The sequence below is a fragment of the Cherax quadricarinatus genome, chromosome 9 (assembly GCF_038502225.1).
Source record: "Cherax quadricarinatus isolate ZL_2023a chromosome 9, ASM3850222v1, whole genome shotgun sequence".
Lineage (NCBI taxonomy): Eukaryota > Metazoa > Arthropoda > Malacostraca > Decapoda > Parastacidae > Cherax > Cherax quadricarinatus.
In genome coordinates, this window is record NC_091300.1 from 53,547,177 (window position 1) to 53,574,948 (window position 27,772).

Genomic DNA, 27,772 nt, shown 5'->3' on the forward strand with positions numbered 1-27,772 from the left:
TCCAGCAGCAGCTGACTGGTCCAGCAACAGCTGACTGATCCAGCAACAGCTGACTGATCCAGCAACAGCTGACTGATCCAGCAACAGCTGATCGTGGTGCAGCAACAGCTGATCATGGTGCAGCAACAGCTGATCGTGGTGCAGCAACAGCTGATCGTGGTGCAGCAACAGCTGATCGTGGTCCAGCAACAGCTGACTGGTCCAGCAACAGCTGACTGGTCCAGCAACAGCTGACTGGTCCAGCAACAGCTGACTGATCCAGCAACAGCTGACTGGTCCAGCAACAGCTGATTGTGGTGCAGCAACAGCTGATTGTGGTGCAGCAACAGCTGATTGTGGTGCAGCAACAGCTGACTGATCCAGCAACAGCTGACTGATCCAGCAACAGCTGACTGGTCCAGCAACAGCTGACTGGTCCAGCAACAGCTGATCGTGGTGCAGCAGCAGCTGACTGATCCAGCAACAGCTGACTGGTCCAGCAACAGCTGATCATGGTGCAGCAGCAGCAGCTGACTGATCCAGCAACAGCTGACTGGTCCAGCAACAGCTCACTGGTCCAGCAACAGCTGATCGTGGTGCAGCAGCAGCTGACTGATCCAGCAACAGCTGACTGGTCCAGCAACAGCTGATCGTGGTGCAGCAGCAGCTGACTGATCCAGCAACAGCTGACTGGTCCAGCAACAGCTGATCATGGTGCAGCAGCAGCTGACTGATCCAGCAACAGCTGACTGGTCCAGCAACAGCTGACCATGGTGCAGCAGCAGCTGACTGTGGTATGATAGTATTTCTCACCCTTTATACCACAGGGTTAGCACTAGAAGCTTTCTTGGGGCCAATGTTCACTTATTTTGCAGATGAAATCACCAAAAACGCTGTAATAATACGAAATGTTCCGATTGTATGCTTGGATGCTACCGCGGAGGCTGGCTTGTAAACAATGCCACCGGCGGAACATGCGAGGCTGGCTCAGGCCGCACATTAGACGCCTCTCGGACGAATAGCGTTGTGTGAGTTTTTTAGCGGTATGCGAGGCAAAATTTTAGTGATAAAATGTATCGGTATGCAGATTCAACGTTATGTGATGCCAACGGTATGCGAGGGTCCACTGTACAATTATACATAGTGTAAATTACTTAGGGGCTGGCCAGCCAGCCAACTAGCCAACTCCCTTCTCTACTACGCCCTCTGCCTCCCACCCCTCCTTACTAACTATCCCCACCACTCCGACTGCTGGAGAGTGAGGTATTCCTTATGCTTGGCTTAGTTGCAAAGGTGCACGAATTTCCACTCCCACAATGCAATGCGGGTGCATAGATTTTTTCCCTACTGCTCACAGTTACCACATAGACCCATTCTATCACATGTAGGCTTATCAGCTCTCTCCTGCTCAATATGAAGGCGCTAGAATTTATGCGTACTAATACGTCAATAACCCTGGCGCGTAAGCCGTACTAGTACGTCGGAAACCCTGAAAGGGTTAATGTTAGTGCAAACTTGTTATCTGGCATTTATATGCATTTATACGTGGAAAAAATGGCGTTCTGCTTTCCAGTGATGTCCGCTTTCCAGCAGTAGCCTGGAACCTAACCTGCTGTATAAGTGGGGTCCTATTGTGTAGGTGGGGCCCTACTGTGTAGGTGGGGCCCTACTGTGTAGGTGGGGCCCTACTGTGTAGGTGGGGCCCTACTATGTAAGTGGGGCCCTACTGTGTAGGTGGGGCCCTCCTGTATAGGTGGGGCCCTATTGTATAGGTGGGGCCCTACTGTATTAGCACTGAGGATGTGAAGGGAATCAAGAGACATTCACAAGTCATCATAGGGAAACTAATACTGAAATTTCATCAATAAAAAATGGAAAATTTGGACACACACAAACTAAATTTAATTAATCTAGAGTAACGCAAATTACTGCATGAAAACAAATTCATTTTATTTAAAAAAAAAAAAAGCAAATTAGGACCTACTCATGCCAAAATCAATTACAATTTTTCTCCTAGTAAGACTGGCCACTTTTTAAAAAAGTAAATACAGGAGGGGTCCTGTTTGTATGGCTCTTAGGTTCCCGACCCCAACCTGGAGTCTATCAGGAGGGTATTCCAGGGATCAACACCCCTGCAGCCCGGTCCATGACCAGGCCTCCCAGTGGATCGGGTCTTGCTCAACTAGGCTGTTACTGCTGGCCGCACACAGTCCAACATATAAACCACAGCCCGGCTGATCCAGCATTGACGTGTATCTGTCTAGCTCCCTCGTGAAGAAAACCAGGGGTCTTTTGGTAATTCCCCTCATGGCTGGTGGGAGGCTGTTGAACAGTCTTAGGCCACAGACACTTATTGTGTTTTCTCTTAGTGTACTAATGGCACCCCTACTTTTCACTGGGGGTATGTTGCACAAACTGCCAACTCTTTTGCTTTCATAAGGAGTGATTTCTGTGTTCAGATTAGGGACCAATCCCTCTAGGATTATCTAGGTGTAGATTATGATGTATCTCTCGCCTGCGCACCAGTGAGTACAGATCAAGTGCTCCCAGATGTTAAGGTGTTAGACAGAACTTATATGTGCAGTAAAGGCTGTCTGTACTTTCTCTAGATCTGTAATTTCACCTGCCTTGAATGGAGATGTTAATATACAGCAGTATTCCAGCCTTGAGAGAACAAGTGATTTAAAAAAGGATGATCACTGGCTTGACATCTCTTTTTGTGAATGTTTTCATTATCCATCCTATCATTCTCCTCGTAGATGAGATAGCGGAACTGTTGTAATCCTTGAAAGTGAAATGCTCAGACATTACCACTTCCAGGTCCTTCACATTACTTTTCTGCTCTATTGTGTGATTAGAGTTTATAGTATACTCAGTTCTAGCTATTATTTCCTCCAGTTTTCCATAACGGAGTAGATGGAATTTGTCTTCACTGAACGTCATAGTGTTCTCCGTTACCCACTGGAAAACTTGGATTATATCTTCTTGGAGATTTACCATGGATGACACTCGCATGCAGATCCTAGTATCATCTGCAAAGGATGATACAGTGCTATGGTTTACATCTCTGTCTATGTCTGAAATGAAGATGAGGAACAGGGTGGGGGCAAGTACTGTGCCTTGTGAACAGAGCTTTTCACTATGGCAGCTTATAATTTAACTGTTTACCACTACTCTTTGTGTTTGATTGGTTAGAATGTTGCAGTTCCAACTGCCCACTCTACCAGTTATCCCTTCAGCATGCATTTTGTGCACTATTACACCAGGATCGCACTTGTCAAAGGCTGTTGCAAAATCTGTGTATGCTACATTTGCAAAAAGCAAAAATCACTGGCAAGTGGAAATGAGCAGTGTTTTCATGATCAAATGCATCTAAACCTCCTGATAACATGTTTACACTATTATATATTAAGTGCTCAATGCACCTAAGCATAAAAATGTAAAATAAATACAGTGGTACCCTGAGTTTCGTACAGCTCCCAACCGAACAATTATATAAGTGTATTATTTTAAGTGCTTTTGTAAATGTATTTTTGGGGGTCTGAAACGGACTAATCTAATTTACAGTATTCCTTATGGGAACAAATTCATTCGGTAACAGTACTCGAACAGCCTTCTGGAACGAATTATGGCCGAAACTCGGAGTACCACTGTACACAGTATATACAATAAAGGAGGGCCCTGCATATTCAGCTTCCTCTTTTCAGTGTTTTACATTTTCCTTGGCTTTCAACTGAGCCACTCTTCATTATGTTTAGTGCTTTTAACAGTGGAAAACTTTTCCACTGTTCTTGCCAACAGTTATGTAAGGGAAGGACGACCAGCACCATATTTTAAAGTAAGTATTGTATGTACTGTGTATTTATTTTACTTTTTTATCTGTTTTTTATTCCTAGATGTATTGAGCACTTAATATATGACAGTGTAAACACATTCGCTAATAAAAAAAATATTTTGAATCCACCGGTGATTTTCACTCATTGCACGAGGTCAGGGACCTATGAGCCATACAAACAGGGCCCTCCTGTACTTACCTTAAAATATGGTGCTGACTGCTCTTTCCTTATGCAACTGTTGTGCAAAACTGGGGGAAAAGTGGTAAGAGCATTGAACATATTGAACAATGGCTCAATTGAAAGCCAACAAAAACATGGAACACAAAAAAGAGGGATCTGTACATGTGGGCCCTCATGTAAGAAAGTTCTAGGTAAGCTTAATACATGACTTACAACTCTGAAAGTAGGTCTTCAGGACACACTAATGTTATGGCCTCATTAAAGAACATTAAAATAATCTAACCTAAGATAACCAAATTAAGTCAAACACTAAGATTTATTTCTGATCAAAACAGACATTTTTCCAATTATTTCACAAAAACCAGTTTGACTAATAAAAGTGTCACATGATAACTTACACAATTAAACATCAAAAGATTGTTTACCATGAAGAAACACCGCAATACTAAAAACTGACCACAAGATGTATTTTCCAGTTATTGCGCAAACTTCAATAAAATTTGTACCTACACAGCCTAAGCCCAAGAAACATTCCATTAACTTCACATGATGCATCAATCATTGATGACTGATGCAGCAGTTCACACCTGAATTATTTTAACAAGAGAAAAACACTAACACCGTAAGGGTCATATACCACCTGTGGAATGGGAGGCATTCAAATTCAACCAAAGCAAGAGGAAGATGAATCCAGTTCCTTGCATCAAGAATCCTCACCAGCATCAAGGCAAATACAAAAAGGAAAAATAATATTACACCACTTGGAGATTAAACATGGAAAAATGGGATCAACATGCTCCATTAAGTATAACAACCTTTTATTTTTTTTTATTATCACACTGGCCGATTCCCACCAGGGCAGGGTGGCCCGAAAAAGAAAAACTTTCACCATCATTCACTCCATCACTGTCTTGCCAGAAGGGTGCTTTACACTACAGTTTTTAAACTGCAACATTAACACCCCTCCTTCAGAGTGCAGGCACTGTACTTCCCATCTCCAGGACTCAAGTCCGGCCTGCCGGTTTCCCTGAATCCCTTCATAAATGTTACTTTGCTCACACTCCAACAGCACGTCAAGTATTAAAAACCATTTGTCTACCTTCACTCCTATCAAACACGCTCACGCATGCCTGCTGGAAGTCCAAGCCCCTCGCACACAAAACCTCCTTTACCCCCTCTCTCCAACCTTTCCTAGGCCGACCCCTACCCCGCCTTCCTTCCACTACAGACTGATACACTCTTGAAGTCATTCTGTTTTGCTCCATTCTCTCTACATGTCCGAACCACCTCAACAACCCTTCCTCAGCCCTCTGGACAACAGTTTTGGTAATCCCACACCTCCTCCTAACTTCCAAACTACGAATTCTCTGCATTATATTCACACCACACATTGCCTTTTTAATTTTCTTCTTTTGCACACCCTACCAAATTCATCCACCAATCTCTGCAACTTCTCTTCAGAATCTCCCAAGAGCACAGTGTCATCAGCAAAGAGCAGCTGTGACAACTCCCACTTTGTGTGTGATTCTTTATCTTTTAACTCCACGCCTCTTGCCAAGACCCTCGCATTTACTTCTCTTACAACCCCATCTATAAATATATTAAACAACCACGGTGACATCACACATCCTTGTCTAAGGCCTACTTTTACTGGGAAAAAATTTCCCTCTTTCCTACATACTCTAACTTGAGCCTCACTATCCTCGTAAAAACTCTTCACTGCTTTCAGTAACCTACCTCCTACACCATACACTTGCAACATCTGCCACATTGCCCCCCTATCCACCCTGTTATATGCCTTTTCCAAATCCATAAATGCCACAAAGACCTCTTTAGCCTTATCTAAATACTGTTCACTTATATGTTTCACTGTAAACACCTGGTCCACACACCCCCTACCTTTCCTAAAGCCTCCTTGTTCATCTGCTATCCTATTCTCCGTCTTACTCTTAATTCTTTCAATAATAACTCTACCATACACTTTACCAGGTATACTCAGCAGACTTATCCCCCTATAATTTTTGCTCTCTCTTTTATCCCCTTTGCCTTTATACAAAGGAACTATGCATGCTCTCTGCCAATCCCTAGGTACCTTACCCTCTTCCATACATTTATTAAATAATTGCACCAACCACTCCAAAACTATATCCCCACCTGCTTTTAACATTTCTATCTTTATCCCATCAATCCCGGCTGCCTTACCCCCTTTCATTTTACCTACTGCCTCACAAACTTCCCCCACACTCACAACTGGCTCTTCCTCACTCCTACAAGATGTTATTCCTCCTTGTCCTATACACGAAATCACAGCTTCCCTATCTTCATCAACATTTAACAATTCCTCAAAATATTCCCTACATCTTCCCAATACCTCTAACTCTCCATTTAATAACTCTCCTCTCCTATTTTTAACTGACAAATCCATTTGTTCTCTAGGCTTTCTTAACTTGTTAATCTCACTCCAAAGCTTTTTCTTATTTTCAACAAAATTTGTTGATAACATCTCTCCCACTCTCTCATTTGCTCTCTTTTTACATTGCTTCACCACTCTCTTAACCTCTCTCTTTTTCTCCATATACTCTTCCCTCCTTGCATCACTTCTACTTTGTAAAAACTTCTCATATGCTAACTTTTTCTCCCTTACTACTCTCTTTACATCATCTTTCCACCAATCGCTCCTCTTCCCTCCTGCACCCACTTTCCTGTAACCACAAACTTCTGCTGAACACTCTAACACTACATTTTTAAACCTACCCCATACCTCTTCGACCCCATTGCCTATGCTCTCATTAGCCCATCTATCCTCCAATAGCTGTTTATATCTTACCCTAACTGCCTCCTCTTTTAGTTTATAAACCTTCACCTCTCTCTTCCCTGATGCTTCTATTCTCCTTGTATCCCATCTACCTTTTACTCTCAATGTAGCTACAACTAGAAAGTGATCTGATATATCTGTGGCCCCTCTATAAACATGTACATCCTGAAGTCTACTGAACAGTCTTTTATCTACCAATACATAATCCAACAAACTACTGTCATTTCGCCCTACATCATATCTTGAATACTTATTTATCCTCTTTTTCTTAAAATATGTATTACCTATAACTAAACCCCTTTCTATACAAAGTTCAATCAAAGGGCTCCCATTATCATTTACACCTGGCACCCCAAACTTACCTACCACACCCTCTCTAAAAGTTTCTCCTACTTTAGCATTCAGGTCCCCTACCATAATTACTCTCTCACTTGGTTCAAAGGCTCCTATACATTCACTTAACATCTCCCAAAATCTCTCTCTCTCCTCTGCATTTCTCTCTTCTCCAGGTGCATACACACTTATTATGACCCACTTCTCGCATCCAACCTTTACTTTAATCCACATAATTCTTGAATTACACATTCATATTCTCTTTTCTCCTTCCATAACTGATCATTCAACATTACTGCTACCCCTTCCTTTGCTCTAACTCTCTCAGATACTCCAGATTTAATCCCATTTATTTCCCCCCACTGAAACTCCCCTACCCCCTTCAGCTTTGTTTCGCTTAGGGCCAGGACATCCAACTTCTTTTCATTCATAACATCAGCAATCATCTATTTCTTGTCATCCCCACTACATCCACGCACATTTAAGCATCCCAGTTTTATAAAGTTTTTCTTCTTCTCTTTTTTAGTAAATGTCTACAGAAGGGGTTACTAGCCCATTGCTCCCGGCATTTTAGTCGCCTCATACGACACGCATGGCTTACGGAGGAAAGATTCTTTTCCACTTCCCCATGGACAATAGAAGAAATAAAGAAGAACAAGAGCTATTTAGAAAAAGGAGAAAAACCTAGATGTATGTATATATATATATGCATGTGCGTGTCTGTGAAGTGTGACTAAAGTGTAAGTAGGAGTAGCAAGATATCCCTGTTATCTAGCGTGTTTATGAGACAGAAAAAGAAAACAGCACCACTTGGAGATTAAACATGGAAAAATGGGATCAACATGCTCCATTAACCCTTTGAGGGTCGACAGGCTCTCTCCGAAACTCGTTCTCAGGGTCGGCCAAATTTAAAAAAAAAAAAAATTATTTTCTCTTATGAAATGATAGAGAATCTTTTCCCGATCATAAAGACACCAAAAGTTTGAAATTTGATAGAAAACTTACAGAATTATGCTCTCGCAAAGTTAGCGGTCTCGGCGATGTTTACGCATCGGCGATTTTGCCCAATTTGAGCCCCATTTTCGGCCAATTTCACTGTACTAGTCGACAAAAAACATGAATATTTCGCTAGAACTCCATTTTGTCTATCGAATGGGTGCAAGAACCCACCCATTTATGAAATTCAACTATCCAATACAGTGGTCAGAATTTAGCAATTTTGCCAATTTCACACAAATTTCAAAAGATGCCAATTTCCGAACAGGGTCCAGAATAAACAAGAAAGACATTCCTGGCACTAAAATGACATTTCCTCTAGCCATTAGTCACGTCTCAAGGCCCCTCTTATATTCTTTGGCTTTCAACTTTGAATTTTTATTCTCACAAAAAATATAAGATTTACTGTTATGCAGACTACTGCATTAGTGTAAAAAATGGTACGTATAAATATTATTGGTGCACTTGTGAAAGAATATTAGACTCACCAGTTGACGTGTATTGCACGCTTGGCACGATTTGTTTACTTTTGAAGTTTGGTAAAAATCGAACATTTCTGCTACTTTGAGCTCAATTTCAAGGCACCTTTCATTGTAAAACCAGTCAAAATCATCTCAATTTCTGTAATATGTCTTCCATTCTATAAAATGAGACCAAGAAAACTAGAATACAACAATAAATACCATATGAAAATACACTGCAAAGTCGCTGATTTATTAAAAAAAAATGGTCAAAGTTTTTTTTTTCTCATTATGCACTGTGTGCTGCAGGATTTTTTTTAGACTGTGCACACTGACCACATAGACCCATTCTTTCATATGAAGGCCTACCAGCTTTCTCCCACTAGATTTGAGGCCGCTAGAATTCATGAGTACTAGTACGTCAAAAACCCCTACACGTAAGACGTACTAGTAGGACCAAAACCCTCAAAGGGTTAAGTATAACAACCTTATAAACAATTATAGTAATAGAATAATAATAATAATAATAATAATAATAATAATAATAATAATAATAATAATAATAATAATATCTTTATTTCTCCTAAGTAGTAGGTTGGTAGACAGCAACCACCCAAGGTGGTACTACCGTCCTGCCAAGTGAGTGTAAAACGAAAGCCTGTAATCGTTTTACATGATGGTAGGATTGCTGGTGTCCTTTTTTCTGTCTCATAAACATGCAAGATTTCAGGTACGTCTTGCTACTTCTACTTACACTTAGGTCACACTACACATACATGTATAAACATATATATACACACCCCTCTGGGTTTTCTTCTATTTTCTTTCTAGTTCTTGTTCTTGTTTATTTCCTCTTACCTCCATGGGGAAGTTGAACAGAATTCTTCCTCCGTAAGCCATGCGTGTTGTAAGAGGCGACTAAAATGCCAGGAGCAAGGGTCTAGTAACCCCTTCTCCTGCATATATTACTAAATGTAAAGGAAAATTTTTCGTTTTTCCTTTTGGGCCACCCCGCCTCGGTGGGATATGGCCGGTGTGTTGAAAGAAAGATCTTCATTTCTACAAGTACATGTACAAGGTATATAGCCCTAGCTGACATCAGTGACATACTACTATATAGAAAGCCCCTTGTTATGCAGAGCGTTTCAGGCATATTAGGTCAATTTTGTCCTGGGGTGCGACCCACACCAGTCGACTAACACCCAGGTACCCATTATTTTTGATGGGTGAACATGGACAACTGGTGTAAGGTAACATGCCCAATGTTTCCTATGTAGGGGATTGAACCCACACCCTAACTGTGTGAAGCGAGAGCTTCTGCAACCAGGCCACGAGCCACCATGGACACAACACTAGAGCTGGTCAGAGGAGACTGTCTCCACCTACAACACCAGGAGACTGTCTCCACCTATCATATCAGGAGATTGTCTCCACCTATCACACCAGGAGATTGTCTCCACCTATCACACCAGGAGACTGTCTCCACCTATCACACCAGGAGACTGTCTCCACCTATCACATCAGGAGATTGTCTCCACCTATCACACCAGGAGACTGTCTCCACCTATCACATCAGGAGATTGTCTCCACCTATCACATCAGGAGATTGTCTCCACCTATCACACCAGGAGACTGTCTCCACCTATCACACCAGGAGACTGTCTCCACCTATCACATCAGGAGATTGTCTCCACCTATCACACCAGGAGACTGTCTCCACCTATCACATCAGGAGATTGTCTCCACCTATCACATCAGGAGATTGTCTCCACCTATCACACCAGGAGATTGTCTCCACCTATCACATCAGGAGATTGTCTCCACCTATCACATCAGGAGATTGTCTCCACCTATCACATCAGGAGACTGTCTCCACCTATCACATCAGGAGATTGTCTCCACCTATCACACCAGGAGACTGTCTCCACCTATCACACCAGGAGATTGTCTCCACCTATCACATCAGGAGACTGTCTCCACCTATCACACCAGGAGACTCTCACACATGCAAATATTCCCAACAATTTTGCCTAAGATATGTCACACATTGAAAACTGGAAGCTGTTCAAAGACATTCCTGAGTAATAAATGAAAATTTATGATGAAGCAAAAGAAAATGAATAAAGTGTTAAACAATAAGAGTGAAGTACAACAGTTGACTACTTTCCTTCACTTACTTTCCACACATCTATGGTGATAATAACAGTGAAGTACAACAGTTGACTACTTTCCTTCACTTACTTTCCACACATCTATGGTGATAATAACAGTGAAGTACAACAGTTGACTACTTTCCTTCACTTACTTTCCACACATCTATGGTGATAATATACGTGTTAATCTCTACAGTATCAACCATTATCAATGTCATTCATGCAAGTGTTACACTATTATTATAATCAAAACTAAATATAAGGATTACAACAACATTATTATAGAGAGAGAACTTTGAAAAACAATGGTAATACTCACCACTGCAATATCAGTCGTCTCCAGATTGGGGGATTTTGAAAATTCAAGGACATAAGCAATGGCATCCAAAAAGTAAATACTTTCATTTGCTTGACCATCAGCGCAGGTGAACTCGTTCATCACCACTAACCACTGCAGTGCTAATACAATGCACTGGTCTTGTGAACTTAACGAGCTCAATTTTTCCAGTATGATGTTGGCTAGAAAAAAAAATTATAATAAGTAGTCTGCTTTTCAATTTGTGATTTTCAATTATTCAACATTTGTAACCGAAGGATTTCCAAGAAGGAATTTCAAATATTGATGTATTTTTTTACCAAACTTATTTTGAACTGGCTGAGCTCACAATCACTAATAAAAAAGTAGCCACAGCTCTGTGAGATATTTAACCCTTTCAGGGTCCAAGGCCAAAATCTGAAGTGGTGCTCCAGTGTCCAAGAAATTTTGAAAAAAAAAAAAAAATTATTTTTTCTTACAGAATTAAAGAGCATATTTTTGTGAAGGTAATAAGACAAAAAAAAAATCTGATCAGTACTTACCGAGATACAGTGCCAAGAAGTTTGTCAAAAATGATGTGGTGGCGGCAACATCGACGAATTCCACATACGCGCATTACATTATTTTGTGGTTTTAGTTGTTTTTTCTTTTCTTTTCCAATTTTTTTCTATTCCTACTAACATTTGGGGCCTGAGAGACCAATACTGTATATAATGTATATATATAAACTCACTGTATTGAACACAATAACTGCACTAAAGTTATTATCATATTATTGTTTACCCCTGTTGTTTATTACAATAAACATGCACAAATATTGTATAATACTAATGTTCTATCATATATTTACATATTTACAATCACTGGACATGGTTTTAAAACTGCTGGAGCTTGTGGAACTCCTTGAAACAAGGCACCATGCACAGAGGCACCTTACATTCCTCACACATAAACCGAGTGTCTTTGCGTCTTTGTTGCTGTCGTTTTGTTTGTGCACAGACAGTGCATCTCTTCTGAGCAAATTTCTTCTTAGTTGAAGGAAGCTGTATTATGAAATGATCACCTTCTCTCCTCAAACGCTTGGGTTTATCCTGAGGAATTCGAGGACCATGTTTTATAGCAGGTGTTGTTACCTGGTACTTCATTATGAGTTGTCTGACAACAGACAAACAAAATTCACCATACGGTGGTCTGTTGCCAGTCTTTATTTGGTACATATTATATGCATTGAGCATTGAAATGTCCATGAGATGGAAGAAAAGTTTCATGTACCACTTGTAACTCTTACGAACACAGTCAACAAAACCAATCTGCATGTCACACTTGTCAACCAAGCGCATGTTTTGTGTATAATCAATCACTGACACTGGTTTTCGAATACGTTCATTAGCCACTCGATCAACTTTGCCACTGTCTTGCATTTCATTACGGTGAAAGGTTGTCAACAATGTGACATCTCGTTTGTCATGCCACCGTAATGCCATGATGTCATTGGCAGTAAACACCTGCACGTCATCACCACGAGCACCTGCGTTGAGCCTGGGCATATGTTTACGATTAGAACGCATTGTGCCACACACATCTGTCTTGTTCACTCGCAAGAAATCACTGAGTAATGGGCTTGTGTACCAGTTATCGGTATATAATGTATGCCCCTTACCAAGATAAGGTGCCATCATGTTTCTCACTACGTCACCTGAGATACCCAATAACATCTTGGTATCTTTCAATGCTTTACTACCCGTATATACAACAATATCCAACACCAGGCCACTGTCACAATCACAGAGTACAAACAGTTTTATACCAAAGCGTTTCCTCTTGCTCGGTATATACTGCTTGAATGACAGTCTACCTTTGAACAAAATCAAAGACTCGTCAATTACAAGATTCTTGAATGGATAAAAGTATATGCTGAACTTTTGTTTGAGATACATGAAAACATTTCTAATCTTGTATAACCTGTCACTTCTGTCAGGCCTGGTTTTGTCAGAGAAGTGCAACATACATAAGAGTAAGATAAACCTGTTCACTGGTATGATTTCACTGAAGACCGGGGTAGAAATTAGCCGATCTGTGGACCAGTATGCTTTTATATTATGCTTATAGACGTGAGGCATAAGCATTATTGTTGCAAAAAGCAAATACATTTCTGCAACAGTCGTCTCTTTCCACCTGTGTAGTCTTGACTGTGGTGATAAGATCGTATTTGCCATGGTGTACTGAAAATACTTATTACTTTCCCTGACAATAATTTCCATCAATGGCTGGTCAAAGAATAATTCAAAGAATTCCAGTTCATTGGCCGTGGTTCCAAGGGGACAAGTAGGTAGAATTCCACTTTGAGAATCATCAAAGTGGTGAGGCTTGAGAACAAAATTGGGATTTTGCTGCCAATCCCACATACGGTTTGCTGGTGGATACTGGACATCATAGGCTGGTTGTGCGGGTGGTTGTGGTTGTGGTGGGCTGGTGGCTGGCACTCCGCTTTGTCCTTGAACTGACGAGTCAGCAGCGTGGGTCCCAGCGTGGCCTCACGAGTCACGCATGGCGGTGCCACTACCATCACCACTAACACCATCCACTGATGCCTGTGGTCTATCCATGCCAAGTGTAGCCACATCATCCTCACTATCACTACCTAAAACTGGTGTTGGGCCACGGGATGTACTCCAGGATGTACTCCGGGATGTACTCCGGGATGTACTCCGTCCCCTGGGCACAGCATAGGGTACACTACCCGAGCGCATGCGGCGGCGAACATACCAACGCTTCACTGGTGAATATGATTCCTCACTATCACTACTCGATTGACCGTCGAGCGCAATAAAATCACAGTCCACGTCACTATCATCATCATTACTGAAGTCAGAGGCCTGGCCACGCGAAAATATTAGTTTTCTCTTGCGATGAGGACCAACCGACCGTGAGTCACGAGTGCCCACACCAGAGGTAGAAGGTTGAGGATCGTCAGGGTTTTCTGCACTATTATCGATATCCTGGTCATTCTTTTCGGTCACTAACTGATCAAAGCCGTAGAATTCGTCTTCATTTCCACTTCCATCAGTGTCAGAACTATCAGATAGGAAGAGGAGAGTCCCAATTTTCCGGGGAGTGAGAGCTGACTTGCGACGAGGCATGGTGAACAAGGGTAACTGAGCCGGCATTCCCACAATGCTATGCAGGTGCCTAGATTTTTTGTTTATGGCGCACACCCACCACGCAGACCCGTTCTCTCACATGTAGGCCTATGAGCGTTTTCGCGCTAAATTTGACGGCGCTAGAATTTTGGCGTTGATCTACGGTTTGGACACTCAACGTAATGCCGTTGATCTACGGGACGGACCCTGAAAGGGTTAAATATATATTGCCTCTCAACACAAAATGAAACTAAATCAGAAATAAAATTTATTAAACAAACAGCAATTCATTGCATTTGTGGCTTCTGGATTTGTGAGAGGCTGAAGGACTGTAGTAGCTGCTGCAAGATTCAATGTATATTACCTTATCATTACCACCAGTGAAATTTGAATACTTCACATAAAGCACAGCATGTAGAAAATAATTAGAAAAAGGCATTTTGCCTTATGGCGCTCCACTAATAGGGCGATTTCAAATTATGACCAAAATTTGTTATACAGCAAGGGGTCTTTCAAATACAGCGTGCCCCACCCAGTTTGTTTACATTCTCTGTGAGTACATCTCTCTATTATATCTGGAAATTTTCCAAAATTTCAAGTGTTTTAAAGTTATTGTGTACAGTGGATCTCTGAGTTTCGTGAGCCTCGCGCTTCGTGAATTTCACCTTGCAGCAACTTCTTTTGTCAAAATAAAGCCTCATGGTTCGTGATTTGCCTCATGATTCATCCATCGTATGAAACGCGTCTGTGCGGCCGGGAGCAACAATGCGTACATAAAGGCTCACCATTCAGGAGTCAGTGTGGCATTGTCAGAGGACGAGTGACCACCAGGTACTTCCCCACACAAATCAGCCAGGCTACTTCCCCACACGCACAATTTGATTTCAGTAGGACTTGCACATGAGTGAATAGAATTATTTTTATTTTTTTTTATTATCACACTGGCCGATTCCCACCAAGGCAGGGTGGCCCGAAAAAGAAAAACTTTCACCATCATTCACTCCATCACTGTCTTGCCAGAAGGGTGCTTATTGCTTGGGCAGCATTGAAAATGGGGTTAGACACATTTTGTTAGTGGGATGGTTTGTGAAGGGCCTGCCTAGTATGGGCCAACAGGTCTGCTGCAGTGTTCCTGCTTTTTTATGTTCCATACACCAACAAGAGTCTTCAATAAAGGTAAGTGTGATGATATTACTGTTTTTTTAAATCTAGTTATACTCTAATTCTTGTAAACAACTTATATAAGACCTTAGTGCAATTACAACTGAGAGTCTTGTGCCTTTTTCATATCATTAGATTAAACTCAGTTGTACTATAGCTCATTCTAGCTCAATACATAGTCAGTACCAAAGTCATTATATTGGACCATAGTGTAATTACTAGTGAGAGCCTGGTGCTATTTTTAATTTGTATTTTTATATTATTAGATTAAACCTAGTTGTACTATAGCTCATTCTAGCTCAATACATAGACTATACCAAAGTCATTACATTAGACCATAGTGCAATTACAAGTGAGAGTCTTGTGCTATTTTTAATTTGTATTTTTATATTATTAGTTTATACCTAGTTGTACTTTAGCTCATTCCAGCACAACACATAGACAACACCAACTTCATTATGTGTATTAGTGACTATACTCTACATGACCAAAATGCTATAGTTATATACTTGTCCAAACTTCCCACCACTACAGATATCAGTAATAAAATTCAACACACAACTCAGGATATAAATAACCATAATTTAAACCTAGAAGATGATTGATCACGTTGACCCTGATCTAAACCTCCATAATCTGACACACAATCAAAACCTATTGAAAAGTAACTGCCTTTACTACACAGCATCACAAGCCAGCACTATCCTAAACAATGATAAAAGTCTATCAGTACTTAACTACAACATCAGGTCCTTAAGCAAACACTATGATGACCTCCTGGCACTCCTTGAATCACTAAAGACACCCTTCTCCTGCATTATTCTTACTGAGACCTGGCCTAAACAGGACACAATAGATATCTACCCTCTACCAGGATACACAGCAATCTACACCAATCCATACCAAGTTGGGGGTGGTATTGCAATCTATTACTCTAACCAATTATCTTGTATTAGCAGATGATTGCTGATGTTATGAATGAAAAGAAGTTGGATGTCCTGGCTCTAAGCGAAACAAAGCTGAAGGGGGTAGGAGAATTTCAGTGGGGGGAAATAAATGGGATTAAATCTGGAGTATCTGAGAGAGTTAGAGCAAAGGAAGGGGTAGCAGTAATGTTAAATGATCAGTTATGGAAGGAGAAAAGAGAATATGAGTGTGTAAATTCAAGAATTATGTGGATTAAAGTAAAGGTTGGATGCGAGAAGTGGGTCATAATAAGCGTGTATGCACCTGGAGAAGAGAGGAATGCAGAGGAGAGAGAGAGATTTTGGGAGATGTTAAGTGAATGTATAGGAGCCTTTGAACCAAGTGAGAGAGTAATTGTGGTAGGGGACCTGAATGCTAAAGTAGGAGAAACTTTTAGAGAGGGTGTGGTAGGTAAGTTTGGGGTGCCAGGTGTAAATGATAATGGGAGCCCTTTGGTTGAACTTTGTATAGAAAGGGGTTTAGTTATAGGTAATACATATTTTAAGAAAAAGAGGATAAATAAGTATACACGATATGATGTAGGGCAAAATGACAGTAGTTTGTTGGATTATGTATTGGTAGATAAAAGACTGTTGAGTAGACTTCAGGATGTACATGTTTATAGAGGGGCCACAGATATATCAGATCACTTTCTAGTTGTAGCTACACTGAGAGTAAAAGGTAGATGGGATACATGGAGAATAGAAGCATCAGGGAAGAGAGAGGTGAAGGTTTATAAACTAAAAGAGGAGGCAGTTAGGGTAAGATATAAACAGCTATTGGAGGATAGATGGGCTAATGAGAGCATAGGCAATGGGGTCGAAGAGGTATGGGGTAGGTTTAAAAATGTAGTGTTAGAGTGTTCAGCAGAAGTTTGTGGTTACAGGAAAGTGGGTGCAGGAGGGAAGAGGAGTGATTGGTGGAATGATGATGTAAAGAGAGTAGTAAGGGAGAAAAAGTTAGCATATGAGAAGTTTTTACAAAGTAGAAGTGATGCAAGGAGGGAAGAGTATATGGAGAAAAAGAGAGAGGTTAAGAGAGTGGTGAAGCAATGTAAAAAGAGAGCAAATGAGAGAGTGGGTGAGATGTTATCAACAAATTTTGTTGAAAATAAGAAAAAGTTTTGGAGTGAGATTAACAAGTTAAGAAAGCCTAGAGAACAAATGGATTTGTCAGTTAAAAATAGGAGAGGAGAGTTATTAAATGGAGAGTTAGAGGTATTGGGAAGATGGAGGGAATATTTTGAGGAATTGTTAAATGTTGATGAAGATAGGGAAGCTGTGATTTCGTGTATAGGGCAAGGAGCAATAACATCTTGTAGGAGTGAGGAAGAGCCAGTTGTGAGTGTGGGGGAAGTTCGTGAGGCAGTAGGTAAAATGAAAGGGGGTAAGGCAGCCGGGATTGATGGGATAAAGATAGAAATGTTAAAAGCAGGTGGGGATATAGTTTTGGAGTGGTTGGTGCAATTATTTAATAAATGTATGGAAGAGGGTAAGGTACCTAGGGATTGGCAGAGAGCATGCATAGTTCCTTTGTATAAAGGCAAAGGAGATAAAAGAGAGTGCAAAAATTATAGGGGGATAAGTCTGTTGAGTGTACCTGGTAAAGTGTATGGTAGAGTTATAATTGAAAGAATTAAGAGTAAGACGGAGAATAGGATACCAGATGAACAAGGAGGCTTTAGGAAAGGTAGGGGGTGTGTGGACCAGGTGTTTACAGTGAAACATATAAGTGAACAGTATTTAGATAAGGCTAAAGAGGTCTTTGTGGCATTTATGGATTTGGAAAAGGCGTATGACAGGGTGGATAGGGGGGCAATGTGGCAGATGTTGCAAGTGTATGGTGTAGGAGGTAGGTTACTGAAAGCAGTGAAGAGTTTTTACGAGGATAGTGAGGCTCAAGTTAGAGTATGTAGGAAAGAGGGAAATTTTTTCCCAGTAAAAGTAGGCCTTAGACAAGGATGTGTGATGTCACCGTGGTTGTTTAATATATTTATAGATGGGGTTGTAAGAGAAGTAAATGCGAGGGTCTTGGCAAGAGGCGTGGAGTTAAAAGATAAAGAATCACACACAAAGTGGGAGTTGTCACAGCTGCTCTTTGCTGATGACACTGTGCTCTTGGGAGATTCTGAAGAGAAGCTGCAGAGATTGGTGGATGAATTTAGTAGGGTGTGCAAAAGAAGAAAATTAAAGGTGAATACAGGAAAGAGTAAGGTTATGAGGATAACAAAAAGATTAGGTGATGAAAGATTGAATATCAGATTGGAGGGAGAGAGTATGGAGGAGGTGAACGTATTCAGATATTTGGGAGTGGACGTGTCAGCGGATGGGTCTATGAAAGATGAGGTGAATCATAGAATTGATGAGGGAAAAAGAGTGAGTGGTGCACTTAGGAGTCTGTGGAGACAAAGAACTTTGTCCTTGGAGGCAAAGAGGGGAATGTATGAGAGTATAGTTTTACCAACGCTCTTATATGGGTGTGAAGCGTGGGTGATGAATGTTGCAGCGAGGAGAAGGCTGGAGGCAGTGGAGATGTCATGTCTGAGGGCAATGTGTGGTGTGAATATAATGCAGAGAATTCGTAGTTTGGAAGTTAGGAGGAGGTGCGGGATTACCAAAACTGTTGTCCAGAGGGCTGAGGAAGGGTTGTTGAGGTGGTTCGGACATGTAGAGAGAATGGAGCGAAACAGAATGACTTCAAGAGTGTATCAGTCTGTAGTGGAAGGAAGGCGGGGTAGGGGTCGGCCTAGGAAGGGTTGGAGGGAGGGAGTAAAGGAGGTTTTGTGTGCGAGGGGCTTGGACTTCCAGCAGGCATGCGTGAGCGTGTTTGATAGGAGTGAATGGAGACAAATGGTTTTTAATACTTGACGTGCTGTTGGAGTGTGAGCAAAGTAACATTTATGAAGGGATTCAGGGAAACCGGCAGGCCGGACTTGAGTCCTGGAGATGGGAAGTACAGTGCCTGCACTCTGAAGGAGGGGTGTTAATGTTGCAGTTTAAAAACTGTAGTGTAAAGCACCCTTCTGGCAAGACAGTGATGGAGCGAATGATGGTGAAAGTTTTTCTTTTTCGGGCCACCCTGCCTTGGTGGGAATCGGCCAGTGTGATAATAAATAATAAAAAATAGCACCAATTGCTTTAGTGATGAATATGGAGAATACATTTTTGCTAATTTTACTGTAAAAAACCTTAAGACGCCTTTAACAATCGATGCCATTTACCGGATACCCCACACAAACATCCCAAACTTCAGTGAGAAATTAAAGGCACTAATAACAAACAGACAAATGAATAAGCACCACCTTCTCTTAGCTGGAGACTTCAACATCAACCTTGGCCTACTAGATGATCAGCCTGTAACTGATTTCATCAACAATATGAACAACACACTTCTCATACCAACAATAACTAAACCAACCAGGCTCACTGAAACAAGTGCAACTATAATAGACCACATATGGACCAATATACTAGCCCCCCTTAAATCAGGGATAATCACAGATAGCACTACAGACCACTACCCTACCTTCCTCTTGACAAACATTAGTAAACCACCACTTGAATACAACAAAGTCTCATTAAGACTCCATGATGAGGCCTCAATAAGGAAGTTCACAGCTGACCTAGAGACTGTTGACTGGCCTACAGAATTCTCCAAGGTCAATGGTATTCAGGACTGGACAGACATTTTTCTTAACAAACTACTTAGACTATACAACAAACATTGTCCTATAAAAACGAAACAGATCACAAACAAAAGGCTTGGTTGCCCATGGCTAACCAGCACCATTCTGAAATCCATTGACAAGAAACACCAATATGAAAAGCAATACAGACAGGGCTTAATACACAAAGATATTCTTAAACACTATTCATCAGCTCTCACCAAAGTAATAAAGAAAGCCAAACAACTATACTACTCCAGTAGATTCACTGACACAAGAGGAGATATAAAAAAGACCTGGAAAACACTCTCTCAGATTCTAGGGACCCACAAACTGAAAAAAACAAGAATATTGTCCTAAGTAAACCTAATGAAACACCACGGCAACCCACTGACACAGCTAACAAGATAAACGACTTCTTCTCAACCATAGGTTCTAATCTTGCCAATAAAATCCCACGTACCAATGCCCATGCTGGGGACTACCTAGATGGGAATTTCCCAAATTCCTTCTATCTTGCTCCAACTGAGCCCATGGAAGTCACCAAGATTATAAAGTCACTTAAAAATAACTCAGGGAATCTGTCTCATGTCCCACCATTATTGTACAAGAGAGTGGCCCATGTCCTCGTGCATATTATCTCATTACTTTTTAACAAGTCATTAGAAACTAGCACCTTCCCGAAATTACTCAAGACGGCAAGGGTTACACCAATACATAAGAACATAAGAACATAAGAATGTAGGAACACTGCAGAAGGCCTACTGGCCCATACGAGGCAGGTCCTTACATACGAGGCAGGTCCTTACCATACGAGGCAGGTCCTTACCATACGAGGCAGGTGGTGACCCTACAGATTTAAACAACTATAGGCCAATATCGAACTTACTATTGCTATCCAAAATCTTTGAGAAACTCGTGCACAGGAGACTGTATTCATTTATAACGTCACAAAACATACTCAATCCCTGCCAATTTGGATTCAGGAAAAATAAAAGCCCTAATGATGCAATCATAAAAATGCTAGATCTGCTTTACACAGCATTGGAAAATAAGGAATATCCACTAGGAATTTTTATTGACCTAAGAAAAGCTTTTGACACAGTAGACCACGGCATCCTATTCCACAAACTTGACCATTATGGTATAAGAGGCCATGCGCTTGCATATTTCAAATCTTACCTTACTAATAGGTATCAGTACGTCACCATTAAAGACACAGCATCAACAACACAGCCACTTGATACTGGAGTTTCGCAGGGAAGTGTACTTGGTCCCCTGCTCTTCCTCATATACATCAATGATCTTCCAAACGTATCTCGACACCTGAACCCCATTCTCTTTGCTGACGACACGACTTATGTCATCTCTCACCCTAATCTTGCCGCCCTCAACACCATTGTTAATGAGGAGCTGATCAAAATATCGACTTGGATGACAGCCAATAAACTTACGCTTAACGTTGACAAAACCTACTACATTATGTTTGGTAGCAGAGCAAGAGATGCGCAAATTAACATTAAGATCAACAACACTCTAATTGCCAGGCATAATGAGGGCAAATTCCTAGGCCTATACCTCGACAACAACCTGAACTTCAGCACCCATATCCAACACATAACCAAAAAAGTATCCAAAACGGTTGGGATCCTCTCCAAGATACGATACTACGTGCCGCAAACTGCCCTTCTCACACTATACCATTCACTTATATATCCATACCTCACCTATGCTATCTGTGCTTGGGGTTCAACTGCAGCAACACACCTAAAGCCAATAATAACCCAACAAAAAGCCGCAGTAAGAATAATCACTAAATCCCATCCCTGGCAACACACACCCCCACTCTTCATAGATCTAAACTTACTCCCTATTCAGTACATCCACACTTACTACTGTGCAATCTACATCTATAGGACCTTAAATTCCAATATTAACCTTGACCTAAAATGCTTTCTTGATAGTTGTGACAGAACCCACAGGCACAACACCAGACACAAACATCTCTATGACATTCCCCGTGTCTGACTAAACCTTTACAAAAATTCAATGTATGTCAAAGGCCCTAAAATCTGGAACACCCTACCTGAAAATTCCAAAACTGCAGACACAATCATCACCTTCAAAACTACGATCAGAAAACATCTTATCTCCCTGATACACCGTGTCAACTAATAATACGAATACCACCTGGTGGTTCACACTTACACTCACTCACCCATTTGACCATAAACAGAAATATCAATCTCAATCTCAAAATAATGAATCTTAACTAGTCATAAGTTGGCCTGTGATACTCCAATACTGAAACTATGTTTTTTTTTTTTTTATCACACTGGCCGATTCCCACCAAGGCAGGGTGGCCCGAAAAAGAAAAACTTTCACCATCATTCACTCCATCACTGTCTTGCCAGAAGGGTGCTTTACATTACAGTTTTTAAACTGCAACATTAACACCCCTCCTTCAGAGTGCAGGCACTGTACTTCCCATCTCCAGGACTCAAGTCCGGCCTGCCGGTTTCCCTGAACCCCTTCATAAATGTTACTTTGCTCACACTCCAACAGCACGTCAAGTATTAAAAACCATTTGTCTCCATTCACTCCTATCAAACACGCTCACGCATGTCTGCTGGAAGTCCAAGCCCCTCGCACACAAAACCTCCTTTACCCCCTCCCTCCAACCTTTCCTAGTCTGACCCCTACCCCACCTTCCTTCCACTACAGACTGATACACTCTTGAAGTTATTCTGTTTCGCTCCATTCTCTCCACATGTCCGAACCACCTCAACAACCCTTCCTCAGCCCTCTGGACAACAGTTTTGGTAATCCCGCACCTCCTCCTAACTTCCAAACTACGAATTCTCTGCATTATATTCACACCACACATTGCTCTCAGACATGACATCTCCACTGCCTCCAGCCTTCTCCTCACTGCAACATTCATCACCCATGCTTCACACCCATATAAGAGCGTTGGTAAAACTATACTCTCATACATTCCCCTCTTTGCCTCCAAGGACAAAGTTCTTTGTCTCCACAGACTCCTAAGTGCACCACTCACCATTTTCCCCCTCATCAATTCTATGATTCACCTCATCTTTCATAGACCCATCCGCTGACACGTCCACTCCCAAATATCTGAATACATTCACCTCCTCCATACTCTCTCCCTCCAATCTGATATCCAATCTTTCATCACCTAATCTTTTTGTTATCCTCATAACCTTACTCTTTCCTGTATTCACTTTCAATTTTCTTCTTTTGCACACCCTACCAAATTCATCCACCAATCTCTGCAACTTCTCTTCAGAATCTCCCAAGAGCACAGTGTCATCAGCAAAGAGCAACTGTGACAACTCCCACTTTATGTGTGATTCTTTATCTTTTAACTCCACGCCTCTTGCCAAGACCCTCGCATTTACTTCTCTTACAACCCAATCTATAAATATATTAAACAACCACGGTGACATCACATATCCTTGTCTAAGGCCTACTTTTATTGGGAAATAATTTCCCTCTTTCCTACATACTCTAACTTGAGCCTCACTATCCTCGTAAAAACTCTTCACTGCTTTCAGTAACCTACCTCCTACACCATACACCTGCAACATCTGCCACATTGCCCCCCTATCCACCCTGTCATATGCCTTTTCCAAATCCATAAATGCCACAAAGACCTCTTTAGCATTATCTAAATACTGTTCACTTATATGTTTCACTGTAAACACCTGGTCCACACACCCCCTACCTTTCCTAAAGCCTCCTTGTTCATCTGGTATCCTATTCTCCGTCTTACTCTTAATTCTTTCAATAATAACTCTACCATACACTTTGCCAGGTATACTCAACAGACTTATCCCCCTATAATTTTTGCACTCATTTTTATCCCCTTTGCCTTTATACAAAGGAACTATGCATGCTCTCTGCCAATCCCTAGGTACCTTACCCTCTTCCATACATTTATTAAATAACTGCACCAACCACTCCAAAACTATATCCCCACCTGCTTTTAACATTTCTATCTTTATCCCATCAATCCCGACTGCCTTACCCCCTTTCATTTTACCTACTGCCTCACGAACTTCCCCCACACTCGCAACTGGCTCTTCCTCACTCCTACAAGATGTTGTTCCTCCTTGCCCTATACACGAAATCACAGCTTCCCTATCTTCATCAACATTTAACAATTTCTCAAAATATTCCCTCTATCTTCCCAATACCTCTAACTCTCCATTTAATAACTCTCCTCTCCTATTTTTAACTGACAAATCCATTTGTTCTCTAGGCTTTCTTAACTTGTTAATCTCACTCCAAAACGTTTTCTTATTTTCAACAAAATTTGTTGTATAGTGCCAAAACAAAAGCATTCACATTGCTAAACTCACAACTAGTATTTAGTCACTTAGCCATAATACCAACTTACCTCATAATTTTGTAATATTTTAAACTTAAGATTTAATGTAAGTCTGCCCGAAATGCCTAGCCATGCTAGGTGTTCTAGTGGTACACTCTGTAATTATTATTTTACTACATGTAAACCACACAATAACCAAATTCTGTAAACTCAGCATTGTAATCCTTATAGAGAATAAACTTTGAATTTGAATTTGAATTATACTTGATTTTTCATTCTTTTCTGCATGTAAATCTATATTTAATCTATGAAAAAAATAATTTTTGTTAATACTTTTGGGTGTCTGGAACGGGTGTCAGTGGTGACCTGTACTCACTGAGTGGTGACCTGTACTTAGTCAGTGGTGACCTGTACTTAGCTCTGTGAAGACTTGGCTGTGTGCTCTCTTTGAATCTGAACCAAGATGTCCTCTCTTGAGCAACTCTCCCAGCAGCTAAAAGAGGAGGTTAGGGTTGCTAAGGTGGAGATACGACGATTAATGGAGGAGAACAAGAGGATTCGTAGTAATCCTCCTGTTGTGAGCCCTCAGGTTAAGAGGGGAACCTGGTCAGTGGCTGGGCAACATGGAACCAAGCTGAGGACCAAGAAGACTGTTGGAGAGGCAGAAACAACGAAGAACCAGAAGACTACTGTGGAAACTTCCAACACATTTTCGGTGCTACCTGATGAATGTGGGTTGTCTACTGGGAATGTCACAACGAGCACCAAGGAAGCATTGGCAGACGTGAGTGAGACATCCCTTGAAAACCCAACAAAGACCATCAAGAACGTCACGATGAATTTCACAAGCGAAGGTAAGAACATTGTTTTAGTTGGAGAGAGTCAGGTTAAGTTTATAGATAGGGTGTAATTATATGGATAGGGTGTAATTATATGGATAGGGTGCAATTATATGGGAACAAACTCCGCAAGTTTACGCGCACCCCACTAATCCCCTCACCTCTCCCCCGCTGACCCCCCCTTCATACCCCAACCATCGGGGGTGGTTCCCCCGCCCCCGCTGGCACCCATACCATGGACCCACCTCATCACCCCTGCTGGCACCCATACCACAGACCCACCTCATCACCAAACCAAGCAAAGTGGAGACATGGGGATACAAATTGGATGAGCATTAAGCCATAGTAGAAGTAATAAAATAAGAGATAGTGGATCGATATGCAGGAAAACAGTGAACATGCAGTGATTAGATAGTGGAAAAGGATAATTTTTTTATTATTATCACACCGGCCGATTCCCACCAAGGCAGGGTGGCCCGAAAAAGAAAAACTTTCACCATCATTCCCTCCATCACTGTCTTGCCAGAAGGGTGCTTTACACTACAGTTTTTAAACTGCAACATTAACACCCCTCCTTCAGAGTGCAGGCACTGTACTTCCCATCTCCAGGACTCAAGTCCGGCCTGCCGGTTTCCCTGAATCCCTTCATAAATGTTACTTTGCTCACACTCCAACAGCACGTCAAGTATTAAAAACCATTTGTCTCCATTCACTCCTATCAAACACGCTCACGCATGCCTGCTGGAAGTCCAAGCCCCTCGCACACAAAACCTCCTTTACCCCCTCCCTCCAACCCTTCCTAGGCCGACCCCTACCCCGCCTTCCTTCCACTACAGACTGATACACTCTTGAAGTCATTCTGTTTCGCTCCATTCTCTCTACATGTCCGAACCACCTCAACAACCCTTCCTCAGCCCTCTGGACAACAGTTTTGGTAATCCCGCACCTCCTCCTAACTTCCAAACTACGAATTCTCTGCATTATATTCACACCACACATTGCCCTCAGACATGACATCTTCACTGCCTCCAGCCTTCTCCTCGCTGCAACATTCATCACCCACGCTTCACACCCATATAAGAGCGTTGGTAAAACTATACTCTTATACATTCCCCTCTTTGCCTCCAAGGACAAAGTTCTTTGTCTCCACAGACTCCTAAGTGCACCACTCACTCTTTTTCCCTCATCAATTCTATGATTCACCTCATCTTTCATAGACCCATCCGCTGACACGTCCACTCCCAAATATCTGAATACGTTCACCTCCTCCATACTCTCTCCCTCCAATCTGATATTCAATCTTTCATCACCTAATCTTTTTGTTATCCTCATAACCTTACTCTTTCCTGTATTCACCTTTAATTTTCTTCTTTTGCACACCCTACCAAATTCATCCACCAATCTCTGCAACTTCTCTTCAGAATCTCCCAAGAGCACAGTGTCATCAGCAAAGAGCAGCTGTGACAACTCCCACTTTGTGTGTGATTCTTTATCTTTTAACTCCACGCCTCTTGCCAAGACCCTCGCATTTACTTCTCTTACAACCCCATCTATAAATATATTAAACAACCACGGTGACATCACACATCCTTGTCTAAGGCCTACTTTTACTGGGAAAAAATTTCCCTCTTTCCTACATACTCTAACTTGAGCCTCACTATCCTCGTAAAAACTCTTCACTGCTTTCAGTAACCTACCTCCTACACCATACACTTGCAACATCTGCCACATTGCCCCCCTATCCACCCTGTCATACGCCTTTTCCAAATCCATAAATGCCACAAAGACCTCTTTAGCCTTATCTAAATACTGTTCACTTATATGTTTCACTGTAAACACCTGGTCCACACACCCCCTACCTTTCCTAAAGCCTCCTTGTTCATCTGCTATCCTATTCTCCGTCTTACTCTTAATTCTTTCAATTATAACTCTACCATACACTTTACCAGGTACACTCAACAGACTTATCCCCCTATAATTTTTGCACTCTCTTTTATCCCCTTTGCCTTTATACAAAGGAACTATGCATGCTCTCTGCCAATCCCTAGGTACCTTACCCTCTTCCATACATTTATTAAATAATTGCACCAACCACTCCAAAACTATATCCCCACCTGCTTTTAACATTTCTATCTTTATCCCATCAATCCCGGCTGCCTTACCCCCTTTCATTTTACCTACTGCCTCACGAACTTCCCCCACACTCACAACTGGCTCTTCCTCACTCCTACAAGATGTTATTCCTCCTTGCCCTATACACGAAATCACAGCTTCCCTATCTTCATCAACATTTAACAATTCCTCAAAATATTCCTTCCATCTTCCCAATACCTCTAACTCTCCATTTAATAACTCTCCTCTCCTATTTTTAACTGACAAATCCATTTGTTCTCTAGGCTTTCTTAACTTGTTAATCTCACTCCAAAACTTTTTCTTATTTTCAACAAAATTTGTTGATAACATCTCACCCACTCTCTCATTTGCTCTCTTTTTACATTGCTTCACCACTCTCTTAACTTCTCTCTTTTTCTCCATATACTCTTCCCTCCTTGCATCACTTCTACTTTGTAAAAACTTCT

At 41.4% G+C, this 27,772-nt stretch overlaps 1 protein-coding gene across 4 annotated transcripts in view; it reads right to left on the reverse strand.

Annotated features, from left to right (window-relative positions):
• tefu (Serine/threonine-protein kinase tefu) overlaps window positions 1-27,772 on the reverse strand; it is an 844,515-nt gene that overhangs the window by 555,854 nt on the left and 260,889 nt on the right. For all 4 annotated transcript variants that reach the window (XM_070083426.1, XM_070083425.1, XM_070083427.1 and 1 more), the window contains exon 21: window positions 11,073-11,272. In XM_070083426.1, coding sequence (XP_069939527.1) covers window positions 11,073-11,272 — 200 coding nt within the window. The remainder of the gene's footprint in view (window positions 1-11,072; window positions 11,273-27,772) is intronic.